Source organism: Columba livia, chromosome Z (assembly GCF_036013475.1).
Source record: "Columba livia isolate bColLiv1 breed racing homer chromosome Z, bColLiv1.pat.W.v2, whole genome shotgun sequence".
Taxonomy (NCBI): domain Eukaryota; kingdom Metazoa; phylum Chordata; class Aves; order Columbiformes; family Columbidae; genus Columba; species Columba livia.
In genome coordinates this window covers 22209303-22228807 of record NC_088642.1, presented here as the reverse complement: position 1 = coordinate 22228807, position 19505 = coordinate 22209303, and the positions used below count along the sequence as shown (strand labels likewise).

General features: G+C 34.4%; 1 protein-coding gene across 2 annotated transcripts in view; it reads left to right on the top strand.

Annotated features, from left to right (window-relative positions):
- Positions 1-19505, top strand: part of RICTOR (RPTOR independent companion of MTOR complex 2) — an 84728-nt gene that overhangs the window by 42103 nt on the left and 23120 nt on the right. For both annotated transcript variants that reach the window (XM_065047598.1, XM_065047599.1), the window contains exons 12-22: positions 242-329; positions 1318-1408; positions 1544-1610; positions 1716-1796; positions 3613-3713; positions 6174-6336; positions 6696-6797; positions 9129-9175; positions 11324-11459; positions 12039-12238; positions 12994-13120. In XM_065047598.1, the coding sequence (XP_064903670.1) occupies positions 242-329; positions 1318-1408; positions 1544-1610; positions 1716-1796; positions 3613-3713; positions 6174-6336; positions 6696-6797; positions 9129-9175; positions 11324-11459; positions 12039-12238; positions 12994-13120 (1203 nt within the window). The remainder of the gene's footprint in view (positions 1-241; positions 330-1317; positions 1409-1543; positions 1611-1715; positions 1797-3612; positions 3714-6173; positions 6337-6695; positions 6798-9128; positions 9176-11323; positions 11460-12038; positions 12239-12993; positions 13121-19505) is intronic.

Sequence of the window (19505 nt, the reverse complement as noted above, 5' to 3'; positions counted from 1 at the left end):
AGCCTGGACTTCTGTAGAATTCATAGTGACAATAAGACATGGTTCTAAAGCAAACAAGCCCATTTCCCTTCTTCTCACGATTATTTCAGTTTATGAAAATAAGCATGTTATCAAAAGAAGAAACCCTGAAATAAAGACACCAGTTTTAGCACTCTATAGAAATCTTCAATGTTAGTAGTGAACACAGGACAATTTTTGTAAACCTATAAAATTAATATTGTGTGGTGGGTTTTTTTTGTAGCGAGGTCTGCTTGAAGTTCTCTATGATATATTTCGCCTTCCTCTCCCTGTAATCGCAGAAGAATTTATTGAGGCGCTTCTCAGTGTAGGTAAGTATATACAACCTGTTGACAGAAAAATTCTGTCTGTTAAGCTCTCCTACAAATTTGAACCCTTCTGTGTTTCCTCCGTGTTGTAATTTACATCAGTGTTAACTGTTTCATTGCTGAATTCACTGGATGCTTTGAAGTCCCATTTAAAATTCTTTACCAGCTGTTAAGTGTTGTAAGTTTGATAGAAGAGCAGCAGTGGAGCGTAATGGAGCATTTACACCGAAGACTATAAACATATTACTACAAAATAAGACTTCTTTGAAGCGTTAGAAGCATTAGTAATGTAACAGTGTTACTGAATGTTACAGAAAAAGAGTATTTTCTATATATTTTGTATCTGCTAACTACCTTCACTGCACTTCTGCTGACTTTTGCTTTTCCTGGAGCAAGTGTATGTTTTTTCATGTCTTTATATTTAGCAGAATTAGTCTTTTATCTGTATAATTACTCCTTTGTAAACCCAGGAATATCTTCTGCTTTGTCTCACAGTGCAAAAGTATGACACCCAAAAGGAGCAAGTTTCAGCCTTTAATGTTCCAGAAATTATCTTCTCCAAACTCTGGTTATAAATGTTCTGTCATGCAGTTGATTATAAAAGCTTAATCCTTGTTCCACGTTTATAAGTAAATGAACTCATTCTTTGTTGCAAACTTCCTACTTTGTGACCTATGGATGTACGTTATAAAATTTTAAGTGTTATGATATTTTCTGTTAAACAAGTTTAATGTGTTTATGAACTGGAAATGTCATTATTTTGGTTCATACTTCAATGCCAGGAAAAAGACTGTATGTAAGTTAGCTTTGCTTTGTCCAGGAATGTGGATTAGATGACTTGTTAGACATACCTTCTGACAAAATGTTCTATAATTTGAAACCTGAAATAACATTTGTTGGCAAGAACTATTACTTACCTACTGGCAACCATTAAAATAACACTATGAAATCCTGTGGTATAATGACCATTGTCCATATTTTCTTATTTTAGATCCAAGCAGGTTTCAGGACTGCTGGAGACTTTCTGATGGCTTTGTAGCTGCTGAAGCTAAGACCATACTACCCCATCGAGCCAGGTCAAGGTGAGCATTTAATGAGTTTAGTATAAACCCTTGGTTTTGTTTTGTGGCATTGTTGACAAAGTATTTCTTCTTGTTTTGAGGACATAATAAGAAATGAACTTTCTAAACTGTTTCCATACTTTTTTTTCTACTTAGGCCCGATCTCATGGATAATTATTTGGCTTTAGTGCTCTCAGCTTTTATTACCAATGGACTTCTGGAGGTAACTAGTGGCTTTAAGTCTGAATAGATGCTGCTTTTTTTCCTATAAACACTAAAATAAGATGTTATATGTTAAATGATGTAATAATTTTTTAACTTTCTGAAGGGTCTGGTTGAAGTGATCACAAGTAGTGATGACCATGTATCTGTTAGAGCAACTATCCTTTTAGGAGAACTTTTGCACATGGTAAGTAAAACATTTTGCTGAGATAAGTAGTATTGGTAGCTAGTTGTAAATAGATATTTCCTATTATAGCTTTGAATTTATGTTATGAATTTGAAACATCTACTTTTCATCAGAATAATGGGTTAATTTACATTACATCTTTTGGCACTTTGTATATTAAAAGCAGTATGCATCAATAGGAAGGCCATTTAGAAAGTATTCAGAGTACTAGGATTTATGCTCGAGGGATAATCCTCAGTTCTCAAAGTCTCACCAGTATACTTCCTTGCCTCAGTAGCCAGTTGTATTTTTAAGTTGGAGTCCTGCAAATCTACCTGTTACTGTGTTTGGGAAAAGAACCACTGCTGAATTTTGCTTTTCTTAGAATAATGGTAGCTCTCTGGCAGCATGTTTTAGCGTTTTGTCTCACAGGCTAGGTAGGTGAAACAGTTTTCAGCTTGATGTGGCTGGGACACTTGATGTTTTTCACTCAGGCAACTCCATGTTGGCAGAGTGCTCTTTCAGCACTGCTGTGGGTAGCCCTGCTATGGAGAAGCTGAAGGGACCTTGCTTCATTCCACTTACCCCTACCTAATGTATCTTTTACAGTAGCTTCTCTCTCTTAACCTGAACTATTTTGATATAGAGATGATGTAAGTGTATTGGTATACAATCCAGTGCTACCTTCAGCCTCCCGAGGAGCTCTGAGTCATATATTAAGTGATATGATTTACCTTTCTTGCAAAACAGTTTATTTTTTACGTTTTCTCTTCATGACGAGAATAGTGTATGCAGCAGACCATGTTTTGACCCTTTCTTGTTTTTGTTTTTTTTTTTTTTTATCTTATTTCCAAATAAACTACTGTATAAGAGATAGTAAGATTGTGAACTGTGACTTTTTCTTACAAAAATTGGAATGTGACTTAGCAGACATAGTATGCATCTTCAGACAGTTGACTCATTTCAGTGGTACTTCATGCTCAAAAAAAATCACAATCTTCAGATATAGGATTGCTTATTACTACAGTGATTTATAACATTTCTGCGGAACAGCACGGGTCACAAATATAACCAGTCTGTGCCTTAGTCTCTCCAGGGAGTTGGTGGAATTTTTGAGTATTCAGTCAGCCATGTCATTTAAAAAGAGGAATCTGTAATAATAGATGCTATTTTTCGGGTTCTGGAGTACTTTTGAATGCAAGTGACTGTTCCTGAGATCTGGGTAGGCTGCAAAGCATAGGTATTTTTCAGTTTTCTGAAGAGGTGGTTTGTTAGTCAGAGATGTCTTTTTATCAAAATACTGAAAAAATATTTGTACTTTTATTAGTTTTAAGGCATAGGGGTAATTTCTTTATCTTAATTATTTGATTTCCAAAAATATTTTAAGAACTACCTATTTTTTTCAAAAGAAAAAAAAGGCAATTAAATGGAAGTTATATTAGTTCATCAGATTGGGGCGGGGGGGGCAGAAACATTGATAGTCAAAAGTTTTTAACAGAAATCATCAGCTTAAATTGTATCTCTGATTTTGGTTTTTTTAGTACTTTTACGCACATGATGTCACCATTGAAAAAAACACAAATGCAAACAATATATATTGGAAGGTTTTGAAATCTAAAGTTGTCTGAAGTTACTTTCAATTATATTTCAGATCAATTACTTTAAGAAATATTCAAAATGTTATGTGTAATTATTGCTCTGGTTTGCAAAAGGTAGGTTTTTTTGTGATACATTTGTGAAGAATCTACCACTTTTCACAAGACTTTCAAATGTTTATCCTAAAGAGATGGATGAAAATGTTGTAGTAAGTTACTCTAACTGGTCTTTTGTTTTGTAGGCAAACACAATTCTTCCTCATTCTCACAGCCATCACCTGCACTGCTTACCAACGCTAATGAACATGGCAGCGTCTTTTGACATCCTGAAAGAGAAAAGACTGTAAGAATTCTAAGTCAGCCTTAAAAGCTAAAATACCTTCATCTCATTTTCCACTTATACAGTGAAAACCTACATGAGAAGTTTTCTGGTGGCCAAAGCCACTGCTGTCTCTATTTAAAAGCAAACACATGTAGAAATGCTCTGTCACATAATTAAGGAAATAGTTTCCAGTGCATGATTCCAGAAGTGTTTGCGATAACAATTTAGAAATTCAAAAGGAAAGTTTTGATAGTAGATTTCAGAACACTTGCATACATTGCAAGATTTTTACACAAAATTTTTCTTAAACGAGCTCTAAGGCACTGTTTGGCCAGAGAGTATCTGAGACGTGTTCTATGTGTTTGACCTCTCCATCGTTTCACACTTATTGTTTGGCATTTTCATACAATTAAACTTTTGAAACTAAAAAAGGCCATACCATTTTTTTTTATTCCTTTTTTGTTCATCTGTGGATAATTAAATAGTAACAGACCAAATCAATGAGTCATTATTAGTGTGAGCAAGAACAGAAGATATAGTATTGCCGTGTTTGTGTGTTAAACCCATTTTTCTTCAGAAGAAAGTGGTTATATTGTAACAGTGTAATTACATCAAAGCTTTCTGGTGCTTTTGTTTCAAGTTACACTGATATTTTTTCAGTTCTTTTTAGTTCCATTGAAGCATAAGAATGTATTAACACAAATTTTAAATTTAGTGCAGTATTCTGCAGTGGCATGTAGTTAAGTGATATTAGGGAGCTGTTTGACCCTCCTGATGCCAATCAAATGAGGCATACTTAGGGATTTGACCTGAAGAAAAGGGTGCTTATAGAAGCCTTTTCTTCCTCTTTGAACTAGAAACACTTAATTTTGCAATTTTAAAAACCTATGGGCTTATATATTTTACTGATTTTTTTTATTAGTGGTTTTTTTTTTAGAATTTCTCTGTATATCTACTAATCTTGCAATGTAACCTCTGAAGTGATATGTCATAAGATAACATCTCCTGGGCACTTCACACAATTTGAATCTCCAGAGGAAAAAAGTCAAATAATTTGACAGATTCTCATGTCTTTAATACATGTTTCTGTAACTCAGTGTTCTTACTTGCATTTCTTCTTTGTAGACGACCATTTAAATTGAGTGTGTTAGTTTTTTTCCTAATAATAAATTGTGGGAAATGTTTTTGTTAATTACTATTGCTGTTCCTGATCTGCCTTGTCCAATAAGTATTTTGGTGAATGTATCATAACTTTGTATTTTTTCTTTCCTTGTGTTGTCAGTGGTAAGTTACAGAAGCTTTCTGAACTGCTACTGTGAAATTAAAAATGCTGCTTGTAAAGTGCTTCCAAGAAACATAGTGCTCTTCTGCTTTTTAATTTCAAAATTTTTTTTTATATGTCAGTTGAAGATATTTTATTAATAAAACACAGATATTTAAAAAAATTGCATATCTGAAACTCCATCACAGAATATTTCATTTGTTCAGCACTGTGGAAGAAGAGGAAGGTTGAAGGGCAGAAGGGGATACATTTTTGGTTTACTAGCAGTTTTTTTGCTTTTTGGCATTTGTAAACATACCCAATAGAGAAGTAAGAAGACTCCTTTTTCTTGGAAGAAGGTGATTTTGTGGAAGTATTTTTTTTTTTTTATATGGGGATCTTGATTTTTGTCAATAGGCAGTGTTGTTTCATACTCTGAAAAACTCTAAGCCCTGTTATGGATTAAATATACATTATTTATATAAGTGGCCAAATTCAAAGATATTTGTTTGTTTGAAGATTATAGAAAAACACCCTCCTACCCTATGAGAATTTCTTTTTATCGGGAAGAAAGGTAGACTTACCACCACAATTGTAGACTTCCTTGTTTTATTTGGTCAGCAGGGTTTTTTTCTGCCACCACAATTTTGTAATTAACTGTTTCTGCCCTGGTGAAATGTTATTTCTGTCACTTCCTATCTTTTCCCTTAAAACTTGTTACACACTGCTGCTGAACTGTTTAGATATGAAGAGCAGGAAAATCCTACTGATGTTTCTGCCACCCTCTGGGGTTAAAAAAAGGGAGAATTTAAAATAAATACTTTGTTAGTCAAAGTTCTAGCTAGCCTCCTCAACTGTCAGCTGTACTGGAGAATGTTGATATTCTGTGATGTGTCACAATATTTTGCCAGCTTTAAACTTTACAATATCTTCTGTGAACTGTGATAGACACCACTAATTCCAGAGCAGAAAAAAATGTATCAGTAAGGCTCCTTCTTCAGTGCTAGAAATTGTGAAGGATAATTCTCTCTTTAATTTCAATACAATACTGAGACCTAAAGAAGTATGAAAACCCGTATCAAGAAACTTATTTTTATTTGCTTCAGAATTGTTGGTCAATTCTTTCTTGAGCTATCTTTATTTAAGTAAGATAAAGCAGTAGTGTTCTTTAGTTGGATAACAGATGACAAATACTCATTATAGTATTTTCTTTGCATCAGACGAGCAAGTGCCGCACTCAACTGCTTAAAGCGTTTTCATGAGATGAAGAAAAGAGGACCTAAACCGTACAGCCTCCATTTAGATCATATTATTCAGAAAGCAATCTCAACCCACCAAAAAAGAGATCAGTACCGTGTGCAGAAAGACATCTTTATTTTAAAGGTATTACCATTATTGTTTTTTCAAAACTGAATTCAACTTCACTCTCTTATTTAATTCAGAGCCATCTATGTGATAGCTTTGTAGTATTTTTTTCATTTAATTTGTCTTGTAGGTACTTGTAGATGCTATGTTGAATTTGTAGAAATTAAGGAGTGAAATTACAATATTTTTAAATGGTTTTTAGGATCAATTGTGACCACTTACTATTACGTTCTTAATGCAGTACTATAACCATGGAAATTACTGTGGAGTATAGCCCTTTTAATGGTTCTTACACGAATAGTGAGCATATAATGTGACAAAACTGAAAAAAAATGGTGCAAGGAAACTTACTGTAGTTTTTCATGTCTGTATTCCAGGATACAGAAGAAGCACTTGTTATGAATCTTCGAGACAGCCAGGTTCTCAATCATAAAGAAAACCTTGACTGGAATTGGAATCTCATAGGGACCATACTGAAGGTGAGCTTAAAAAGGCTGTGATATTATTTTTATGAAATAGACTTTCTAATATTAATTCTCTACTATGTCCCATAATCTGTTTTATTTGGAAAATCAGGGCCTCATGGGTTTGATCAGTGCTGATATAGTCTTTGTACACAACCCTTAAACTATATGCAAAAATACACTACAGTTAAATTGACAAATTTTTTCATAAGCATGTATTAAATTTTATATAACTTTATTTGTATATAAATAGACTTTACAGAATTTGTTGTAATGACGTTAAAGTTGCTAATACTTCAGACTTCAGTGCAAACTACAGGGATACCTCATTCATTATATGACATGAGCTGAAGGTTTAAGCTGGAGGTGGGTTTATAGATCAAACTTCAGGTGCTTAGATAGAGCTGCATATGAAAACTTCCGTAGTATGCGATCTCGTAGTGCCTTTTGAACTAATACAAGTATGTCTATAACATCAAGTTCATTACAAAATTAATTTGTTTTTGTGAAATAAAGGAAGTATCTCTAGCAAGGAGGGTATTATCTTAAATATAATGTCTCTCTTTTTTTAAGCAGAAAACTTACTTTCTTGGAGTAAGACATCTTTCTGAAGGAGTACTCAGTATATAGCCTTCAAACCAAAATAGGTCCAGCCATTCTATGCATCAAAGCCATCCTGTTGTTATCTTCAAGTAATGTTTTCTTACTGTCGTCTTTGTTGTTATGAAGATGGTGAAAGCACAAAAAAGGGTTAATCAAGATTACATTTGGGAAAAAAAAAAAAAAAAAAGGAAGGAACTAATTTTCTGTGTATTTTTTCAGGGACTGATAAACTTGAGAGGGCAAGAATCTGGTATAAAAACCTGAATATGTATATGACAATTGCTTTGCTCCACCAAATGTCACTGTTTATAGGCTTTTTACTGCAATTAGTAGATTTAGTAGATATGATTACTAATCATAGATATTTTACCTTTGATTCAGTATAAAGATGTTAGGAAGAAAATGTTTTTCAGAATCTGTTAATTAGTCTGTGTAGTACTTTGACAATGGAGATTTTTATGTAGTTGCTCATTAAGGTGTTGGGTTTTTTTACCTGAAATTTAGGTCAAACTATCAGTTTCACTGCTGTCTCAAACCTCCCCAACAGTATATTTTTCTTATGTCCTGTTAAAGAGTTGCTAATATCTCAAAATCAGAGACTTCTGTCTTTCAGAATGAGAAGTTTCTGTGTTTTCTTGTTTAATTATAGCCACTTCCGTTCCTGTTAAACTGCACAACACCAGCATAAACTAAGATAATGTTATCAGAGTGGTCCATCTTTAATCCTTGAATGAGCAGGATCCTGATTCTGCTGTTTGGACTGCTCTCTCTCATGCGGCTGTCCAACTCCCTGTGTCTCCCTCACAGCCTTACGGCTGTGGAGCATCAGCTTTCTACCCCCTCTGCCACCATCTGTGTCTCCTTTGGTCCCTTACTGCGTTTTTCACTTTCCCAACTTGTTGTCTAACCTGCTAAAAGAGCAGCAAAAGTGGCAGTGGCAGTTTTGACAGTAGAGCTTCGTACTTACCTGGCAATGTGTGTTCAATGCTACTAGGGTAGTCAGTTTTACTAATTATTATCTAGTGCACTGTGTGTCTTAATACTAATATAACAATTGGAAATATAAAATTGTATCAATTACAAAAAGAAAATGTTTGATGCATTTGTTTCCATCCCTTCCAAGAAGATACTAGTAGCAACAAAAAGAAATCTGAAACCATAGATACAACAGATGGCTGTAAAAACAGAGGCATGTATAGTAGGAAGAAAGGGTAGGCCCAGAAGAGGGTATTAGGACTTCATGTGATCCTTTTCAAAATATCTTAAAAAGTACGAACAGAGAAGTTTAAATACAATTTTAATGAGCAGTATTTAATTGAGCTATAACAAAATAATTATTACTTTTTAAACAAATCTGATAAATAGTGAAAATAACAAAAGTTTTCCCTGTTATGCATATAAAAACCTATAATTTACAGAGAAGAAATTGAGCAAAAGCATTTATTTTTCATTAGCATGTCATACTTTGCTGTTTTCATTAGAACTGTGTACTTGTACTCATAGCATGTGCCTGACACTCCTCTCTGTCCTTCTCTAAAAAATAAAAAAATTAACAGTTCCTGGAGCAAGAAGTGTGGGCTTTTCAATAAAGTAATGGGTTTTTATAGGTAACATAAGATGCAAGAAAACTTACACTTCTAATAATTATGTAAATATAATTGTAGTAGAAATGAGTAAATTTTAGTGACTTACTGAGAAATTACGTACAAGTTTCATATAATGCTATATTTGCTGTTTTTCTAGTGGCCAAATGTAAATCTAAGGAACTATAAAGATGAACAATTGCACAGGTATGTAAAAAATTATGTAGATTTCCTCTGAATAAATAAATTTTGAAAGACTGTTTTTTAATAGTCCAGTAAACTATTCCTTGGATATGTAACATTTCTAAACCTTAATCTATAGATAAGCAGCGGAAGATGAAAATTTAGATAATTAGGTTGCAATATTTGCTTCAAATAAACAGGTCTTTAAGCTTTAGTGGTTTCTTTTCTGTGCACAGATACCTTATACATTTATTCCCTCAGCAAGAATCATAGCAGCTTTGCAAACACCTTGTTTCATTTTAAACCTAGAAGTATTGCCTCTCTGATATTTCATGCGTTAGTGTTTGATGGCAGCACTTGAAAATGTTTGACAGATCTGCAGTTGCACAATTGTAGGTTTGATCAAAAATTTAGAGGATGTTATTTCTACTTGCTATTAATGGCAAGGGAAGTATGTTTGATTTAAACAAACAAACAAACAAACAACAGTGTAGCTCCAGTTCCTTTCATGTCTGGCATTAAGACATATTTATTATTTTTGTGTATGTGTGGTAATAGTGTTACTAATTAGTTCTTGGATGGCCCTATTAACATGCATTTCAGAAACCGGTTTGATTAAATTGAAGAGTAGTTCTGTATTTTTAGACATGGAAAAAAAGTTCTACATGCATTAGAGGAAAAACCTAAAGCTAAATAATATCCTGAAAGGCTTACACTGCTCCGTTTAAAATTTTTACTAAAAAGTGATCAGGCTACTTTTAGATAGTGTTCCAAGTATAAATGGTAGTGCCATTGTAGTCATAGCCATAAATTAATTTTGTATTTTTATTTTTTCAATGTGGTGTTATTTTTTTTCTTTCTTAAACATTAATTGCTAATATGTACTAGGTTGTGACACCTACACCCACCCCTCTACCAACCTACCTGGGACAGTGTTATGATTCTGTGATTTTGTGCTGCACCCAAGTATTGTTCAGTGCCTAAGTAATGTAATTCCAAATGAAGATGAAATCTAGGATTGAGTTAGTCTAAAATATCTACAGTTGGTTGATCTTTTCTGCAGTATTGTGGGTTAAATGCTTTAATGGCTTTAAAATGCCATTGCTCTTGTTTAATTGTAATTAATTAAGCCCCAAATCTCTGTAGTTTCACTGTTGATGTTAAAAAAAAAAAAACAAACATTCAGCCACTTAGTTTTCAAAGTGTGAAAAACATTTCTTTGTCCTTCCATATATTTTTTATGTGTATATACACATGTGTGTGTATATATGTGCGTATATACACACTTAAGTATGTACATAAGTACACATATATATAAATGTGTGTTAATATATGTAATATATTTGTTGCTAATAACCCAGAATAAAATACATTTCATTTGACAGAATTTAAAGAAACCCTCACATTTCCTGTGTAACTGGTCCTGTGTTTGGAATTGGGAATAGTAGCTTACTCTCACTTTTCAAACTAACGGGGCAGTGCTTTAGTTAAGTTTTCTTAATGCTTGGCATATATACCTTCACACAGAACACTGTGCTACTTTAAAGCACAAATGCGTGTTTATTTTTTGACTAAGAATTGGTGAGGGGAAGCACTTTGCCGAAGATTTATTCCTGCCATGCAAAATTCAAACTATATTGCTCACTATAATTTTAAGAAGTCTTGAGTAAGAGTCTGTGTTTGCAGTCAGTTTGTTGTGCTTCAGAAATGCTTAAGTGGTGAGGTGGGGTGAATGAAAATACCATTGCTGAATAAATGCTGCATTTTCCTGGCAGAAAACAGAAATGTATTTTTCACAGTAGTGTTGTCTATTACATCTGAAGAAAACTCTTGTCACGAATTCTTTTTTAGCTCTTTGTAAGTCTAGATAGTATACTGTTTTAAAGTTGCCATGGAATGAATTACAGCATAATAAATTGTAAGCATGACAATGAGGAGAAAGTGATGGCTTCTAAGAGCATAGAGGTTTTGAGTTCCTTTGCTTATTTTAAGTCATGGTACAGAAAACCCTTTGTAACACACAGTACATGTGCATCTCCAAAATTGTGTCTGGTTAGACTCATTACTGCTACGTGCTACTCTTGTAATAACTTTTTATTGCCAATAAGCTAGTTTAGTGATAACTGTCCTTGTCATACTGAAAAACAGCAAATTCTTCTTTACTTTCCTTAGGTTTGTAAGGAGACTGCTGTATTTTTACAAGCCTAGCAGTAAACTGTATGCCAACCTGGATCTGGATTATGCCAAGGCTAAGCAACTCACTGTGGTGGGTTGTCAGTTTACTGAATTTCTTCTTGAATCAGAAGAGGTAAGCAATCTTCAGCTACAAGACTGGAGGTAGAATGAGTAGTGCTGCTGCATGCCACTCAGAGGAAAAACTGTAAGTTTAGTAAAGACTTCTGTAGACTTCTGCTGTTAAATCTAAAATGATCAGTGTAATAAAGAAATAGAACTTACAATTTGGAATTGTCCAGGTGAGACACTGAGGAAGATGACTATGTTTAAGTAGAAGTTTTATTAAATAAGAGTTTTATGAAACGTAACTTAGGCCTTAGAGGTTTTTTTGACTTTTGCTCTATGTATCTTTCCTTCAGCTCCTTTCTTCTTGTGTGCTAAAGACTTCTATGCCTCAGACTGGAGGAAAATGTCATTGAAAAATCCTTTCTGGGAAAGAATATAATTGGTCCTAAGATGTCTCTAAGATAAATACCTTTTACTTGCCTTGAATGTTTTTCTTTAGTCTGAATTGTGTTTGCCAGCCAGCATTTCTTTTCTGCATCTGTATTGTGTTTCTGTATTTTACGAAATTTAAAATGATGGATTTCAGTAAAGAAGTGAGTCCCAGTTCTGTTACTAGTGAATGCTATTACTCTTTTGTTTTTTTTAGGATGGACAAGGTTATCTGGAGGAATTGGTTAAAGATATTGTACATTGGCTCAACTTTTCATCAGGAATGAAACCTGAACGTAGTCTTCAAAATAATGGGTTACTAAATACCCTTAGCCAGCACTACTTTCTTTTTTTTGGTACCCTCTCGTGTCACCCTCATGGAGTGAAAATGCTTGAAAAATGTAATGTGTTTCAGTGGTGAGTGTTTTTATTCTGTTTGAACTGTTTTTACAGGTAAAATAGTTTTGAAAATTGTGAACTGTGCATGAGGACTACCACCTGTAAAGCTGAAAACTTTAAAGTTCTTATGATTTACTTACAAGATCCCCAGTTGTGAGGATTTTCAGTGTTCTGTTTAAGAGGAGGTCTTTTTGGTCCATAATCACTGAACAGCATTCAAATAAACTTAAATTCCTTTGGGAGTAAGTTGGCTAGTGACTAATACCAGTTTATTTTAAATATAGTAAAATTTAAATGAAAATTCAGGTGTTTTGATGTACTCTTTATTTAATTGTTTTCATTGATTATTTACTGGCTTCAGGAAACTTGTTTTACAATAAAATCTAGACGTGTAATAAGACTCACCTTATGGCAGGCTTTATACACAGATTGTTTTACAATGAGGAATTGTTCAGAGCTTCATGAACATTGATTTTTGTACTCATAATCACTAATTAAAGTATGCTCAAAAAGTTATTATAGAGTAATTATTAAAAATGTTAATTTGGGGGTTTTTTCCTTGCAGTTTAGTGCCTTATTTGGTCCTCATTTGACTCTTAACAGCTGTAACAGTTTAAAGTTACTCCATTTCATATGAGAACTTACTTTGTACTGTGTGTTTGTAGAAATGAAAGTCTCTTTCAAATACTTAATTTTAAATTATTGATTGAATAAATAAATTAGTTTGAATGCATTCAAATACTAATTGTTTCTTCTTGTCTCCCATCCCCCAGTCTTCTTAATCTTTGTTCTTTGAAGAACCAGGATCACTTGCTAAAATTGACTGTTTCGAGTTTGGATTACAGCAGAGATGGGCTAGCAAGAGTCATCCTTTCTAAAATCCTGACAGCAGCTACTGATGTAAGTTTGATTCAACTTATTTTCCATTGTTGTTTGCCACTAAACATTTATTTTGTTATTCAAAGTATATGACTTCAATTTTAAGCTAAACTAGAAAGATTTTTATTTTTGTATTCAGATAAATGAAACTCCTGCTCATGTAGCTTTTGAATTTGCTGCGTATTTCACACTGTATATTGTACTTCTGCTCAATAAATTAAGTCATTCAAATAGGGCTTTCTCTCCTGTATGAGTGGGGTTAAAGTCTTTAAATGCATAAACCAAGTGTAACATTATTGTCTACATCAGTGGACATCCTAAAATAATCATGAAGGCATTGTTTTCACAAACAGAAATGTGTATTTCTAGAATTAAAAAGAGATTAACCTTCCAGTGGTAGATAGTGTTCTGATGCTGAGTGAGGTTACACTGGTGGAACTGAGTAGAAGCTATAGCTCCTGGAAATGGGCGTTGGGATTTGTACTTCTGAATCAAAGAAAGTGAGTGGAATAAAACCCAGATTTCTGTGGGCTTGGGAAAGGAAACTCTTGGACTTCTAAGAAAAGATTGATCAATCAGGTGTAACATAGTAGGCAAACAAGCATTGATGTCAGGGAATTACAATTAGTAGGTTGAAATCTAACTAGGAAAGAATTTCAGATACGTCAGGGAGAGCTATTCCTCTGTCACCTGGAGAGGCCAATATATATTCTAGAGTTGATAGAAAAGGAAGTAAGGTATATGCCAGTTTTAAGTGTCTCTCACTGTATTTTGAAAGAGGAGAGGGAAAGAATGAAACAAATGGAGGATATTTATCTGAGGTTATCAGAGTGGAGTCTGAAAGTTATGAAGATCGTTGAGGTTGAAGGAATGACTTATTGAAAGTAAAGACTGAAACTCCCTACTGAATAATTTTAAAGTAATCTTTCAATGAAGTTATAACTTTGATATCCTTTCTCCAAAATTGTTTTATGGCTAGTCTGAGCAAGAAAACAGAAATTACAATGTTGTGAGGACACATGCCTGTGTCTTTATTAGACTTCTAAGCTCCTGCTAGATCACTGTCAATTAAGAAAAAATCAGACTGTGGAACCTCGTTTAGCTGTTTCTGTTGAGATTTTGTGTCAAGGGGTACTGCCCCCTGCCCCCTCCACATCTTCCCAGCTGTTTTTACCTCCTAAGAAGAGGTCATACGTGAGGGAAGAGCATTCCCACACTTCAGTTTCTTCCAAACGCAGCTAGTTAACAACTAGAAAAAAAGTCCAGGCATGCTGTCACAGTCTTTTCAACAAAATACATGGGTAACTAATAATCTGATGCCTTTTATTGTGAATTAGTATTTGTGGTTTAGATTTTGGAAAAGATTTCTTGATTCTGATACATGAGGTATGAAGAATTAAATTCAGTTTTGAAACAGATACTTCCAAATGTTTTCAGGCATATAGTGCTTGAGTGTTTTCAAGCACCAGAAGCTTTATGTAAGTAGGAGTGAGTTGATCTCCGTCTTAATATTCTATAAAGAGCTACTTGTCTACATTTTTTTGTTTTGTTTTAATCTTAGCTGGCAGGGTGAGGAGGGAAGCCAAAACCAGAATGTATTCAACAGTGATATATGTGCCACTAGATGTAAGCAGACTAGCTTCGCTTCAAGTGGGATGCCGATACTGTCTGAACATAGTGTCCCAAGCACACACAAAGCATTTGAGAGTTACTGCTACTCTTAGTGATAATAACTAAAAATACAATGCCTGTTTCTAATTCACCTTAACAAACACCAGGTAGTAAATACGTCTTGTACTTTGGATATGAAGAGGATAGACATCACTCTTTGGCACCTTAGATATTAAAAAAGCTTGTAGAGCTCTCTCAATTTTATCCATTTTAATTCTGGTCTGTTTGGGATTGTGAAAACTATCAGTGATCATGATCTGATCGCTGGCATTACCTTGACTATTTAATGCCATACCTGGACAGATGTTGAAGTAGAACTCCTTGGAGAAAGCTGAGACATTCTACAGGCTCAGAAACTTAAGAATGCAAATTTTGGACCTCAAACCTAAAAACTTAGTTTTAAAATTAGAGATCTTTCTTGCCAGATACCTTCTCACATCCATGATGTTTTAAGGTTTCAGCCTATGTTAGTAGCCTATGCCGATGCTTCCATTTTCCAGTCTCACGGTGATGATCTAGCAACATTGTCTAGGGAAACAGCAGAGAATAAGTAACTGTCTGTTTCTGGCAGTCTCCTAAAATGTGAAAGAATATAAATTATTAGGATGTTATTCTCAACTGCAGAGCACTGACATACTCTACAAGTAAAAGTGTAACCTCTCTCATATGTGCACAATATAGGTCAGTGCTCCTTCATGTCAGAGTTAGGTGTGCACTCAGGTATAGCAAATCTCCAGGCAAGTTCATAGCTGAGATGTGTTGTGACTTAAGTTCTGCTACTTAGAGTTCAGAATTGCACTGGGTGAGACCATCCCCTGATTTATGTATACTGCAATACCATGAGAATCCTTTCAATATTTTCTTCAAACAAACAAACAAAACAACACAAAACCCCCACACATTTAAGAAATATGGAAAAAATAGATCTTGTTTGTTCAGCACAAATGCAAATGTATCTCTTACTGTCAGGATACAAAAAAAAAAAAGGAAATTTGACTTTATGAACCTCTTGAATAGATCCTGACTTCCTTTGTGAAATATATTGAACGCTAAGAGATGGATAAAACTACTTCAGGGTATTGTGTTTCCTGAATTAGTTGACCTGCTTGGAATTCTTGGAATTCATGGGGAAATATTTGTTTATTTCGTCTAAAAGAGGAAAATCACAAATAGAATGGACTGTCTTGGCCATCAGAAATGGGTCTGCATTTGCATCATCCACAGATGATTTCATACTTGGATAAAATTTATTTACTTCCTTAAGTTCATTTCCCATTTTACTGTGTGGCCAACTGCATAGTTCTTATGGTGAAAACAGAACTGATGGGATTTGGAAGAGAAAATTTCCCTGAGTACTGATTGATTAAAAAGCCAGAACATTGACCTGTTGAAGAAACCTTGTCAATGCTTGGTGTACACAATATTGTGAATATTATGTCTTAGACAAAATGCTTGTCTTCAGTGTTTTTGGTGTTTATGCTCCAAATAGAAGACCAAAGTGTAAAAAGCTAATACAAAGGATAAAACCTTTCTATTATTTTGGTATTAACAACTACAATTGGAAAAAAAACACACAGATCTCTTCCAGAAATTAAAATGTTCATGTGATGTGGAAATAGTTGTCCGTTCCACGAAAATAAGATACCTGAAAGAATATGGAAATACTGAACTGATAGGTATTTGCATGGCCCATTTCATTGTCTCATGAGTAATTTGGAGATGCCTCTGTTGAGATGTTAGAAGCTGTCTCCCATTTTCTGGGTTTTACCATCTGGAATTCTGAAACAAGAGCATTGTCAGCAGCAAAAGAAAATTTACTCCTTTGTATTTAGCAAGGATGATAGGAAAAAATTGACGCTTGGCACAGTTTACACCACTCACTGCTCTGTCCTGTAAGGAAAATATATTTTTAAATATTACCAGAATTGACATTTTGTCACCTTGGACAAGTTAAACTGGAAGTTAAATTCAGATAAGGCATTTATAAGCATTTTCCATCTTCCCTTTTCAAGGACTTCTGATGAGGACCTTGTAGAATGAGTAGAGCATGTATAGCAAGGCTCTGGAAGGGTTTGTGTTAATTCATAATCTAGAAGACAAATTGTGATTTTGACGATTGTGATTGATGCTACCTCTGGCTTCTACATTCAGTTTAAAAGCAATAAAAATGTATGGAATTGGACATAATTTCTGAAAAGCTGTGTTTTGTAAGGAAAAAAGACCATCTCCAGTAAGGCTTCTTCTCTTCAGAAATTTTAATTCCCTTCAATGTTAATTAATGAAATACCTTATCTGTTTATTTCAAAAGCTGAAGATGCTTTTTTGATTTAACTGATGTTATAGCCCTGTACACCTTTTAAAGCTACTCAGAGTTGTGAAGCAGTTTTGTTAAACCATTTGCTAATGAGTGTCTCTGAACAAGGAAAATTAATTTCTGTAGCCAGCTTAGCATTAGAAGGTGAGGGTAGCATTTTGGGGTGACTGTATACAATGAAAACCTTTGCAGAGTAATATCCTTGCAGATCAGTGAAGAAGAAGCACATCTTAACCTACTTCCAGATGTGCTTTGGTCATTCATGCTAAAGGAAATTAATACTCCCTCATTTGCCTTTCTGCCAGTTCATAGTAGGAACGTGTGAGAGTAGCCAGTGTCTTCTCAAGTGTTGCAGTTCATGACCTAAAATTTTATCTTTGTAGGTGGGTAAGGGGTTAACTTTTCCTACCTCTTCTGGTAGGTATGCTGAGCTGTATGTAATTAAATGAGCATAGTGATCTCTGAATTGCTTATTCACTTGTAGGGGTCTCAAAGCCCATTAACAGTAGAAGTGAAAATCATCTGACAGATTTAATACAAGAGTTATTCTGTGTTGTTCATGTGGTTCATGTATGAGGGAAAGAAGGGAATGTCTGTTTCCTCACCTATCTTCTACACTGGTTTTCATATCAGTTCTTATCAAAAGTAAAAACATTCCAGAACTTTGCTTCACCTGGAAGAGCAAAGCTGGGCTTTCTTCCTCTGATCTGGGAAATGCATACGGGTGATCTTGCTGCACAAAGTTGTGGTCCCACTTGAAGACTTTAAGTCCGTTGGAAATGCATGCAGTGGTTTTGCAGCCCCAGGTTTGAGGTTCGAATGTCTCAGTCTGTGGAGCTATTTCTTGTTGTAAAGTCCCTTTTCATACCTGCAATTTCTTAAAACCTTGCTCTGCTGTTCTTCACACCTTTCCAACTGTTCTTATTTTTTCTGATGATAATAGGAAAACCAGAACTGTGCTCAGTGTCCAGGATGTCAGTATCCAATGGATTTACCTACTGGCAATGCTGATGCATTTTGTTCTGTTTACTTTCAGTGATTTTGCTTGCCATTGAACTTCTCTCTAATACTTCCATGAAACTAATATTAGCCCCAAGATCTTTTTCCCTTTGTAAAGCTAGGATTATTTTTTCACTTTAGATCATTGTTTCAAATTTATCTGCAGTGAATTTTATGTGCCATTTAATTGTCCCATCAGTCATTAGGTCCTTTTTATGTTTTCCTTCTCCAAACAGAAAATAAAAATGGTTCTAATTCTGTATTAGCTGTCTGGATAGATGAATTCATGTTAAGGAAGTATTTCAGGAAGAGAAGATGATTACCTTTTGTTCTCTGTATCACACTCAGTATAGTTATAGTAGTAACAACAATCCTTTGTAGACAGATTTTAACACTTTAAATACTTGACATGGAATTCTGGTTTCATATAATTGTGTTATTCCACAGGCTTAACATCTGTATCAAGTGATCATTTTGGCATAATAGCTCTTGTTCTCGTCTTTAATAAATATTCTAGTTCTATATTCCATGTACAAGGCATACACTAATGGGATGCAAGCCATTTCAAAATGGTTTTGCAGCTTCGATCTGAGTTATGAATCACTGTTCCACAGTCTTTCTTGATATGTGTAACACATGACATTCCTGCCTCTCCTCTAAAAAAATAAGCCTCTGTAGATAGAGTGAATAGAAATGTGCACGTGGTATTTGAAGTTAAAATAACAAGACAAGGTTTTTAAAATGAACTGTGCATGTTCACTACTCAGATTTTCATTTTCTTTCAAGTCCTGCCTACCAAGTATTTCTGCAGGAAAAAAAAAAACAATCCAGAAGGTATTGTTAATCTAGGTAGTACTGTCCAACCTGGACCAACTCACTTGTCTCTTTGAGTGCAGATATTCACGCATCTCAACATAGATAATTTATATTTTAGCATATAGAAAATTTACTTGTTTATAGCTGTTATAGCCTTAAAGGTGTGGGGACTGAAGACCTAAGAAAGATTTGGGCATGAAATCTTTTCTTTTCCAGCTGTGCTTGTCTGAGTATAGATAACACCTTTCCTAGTAAGCATACATTGACAGGTTTGTTCTGTGCCTACTCCAGAATACTGCAAATTCTTGCAGATTAAGCCTGTTTGCTTCTATTTTGTATTTTTTCTAATAGAAAATGGTGTTAGCCAGTTTATGCTCTTTATTCAGCAAGTTTTGAACAGCAGTACAGGAACTGACAAGATACTTCATTCTGCTGAGAAATTAATGTAGTGAACTGTCAGGAAACTGTCTTGTTACAGAAAATAGCATTTTTCTATTAAGAAGGTTTTCTGAGAAGTTTTGAAGATCAGATACTTGTATCAGGGAAACAATGTAAAATTTACTAAAATAAATTCCCTAAAGGTTCTAATATTTGCTCAATATTTTT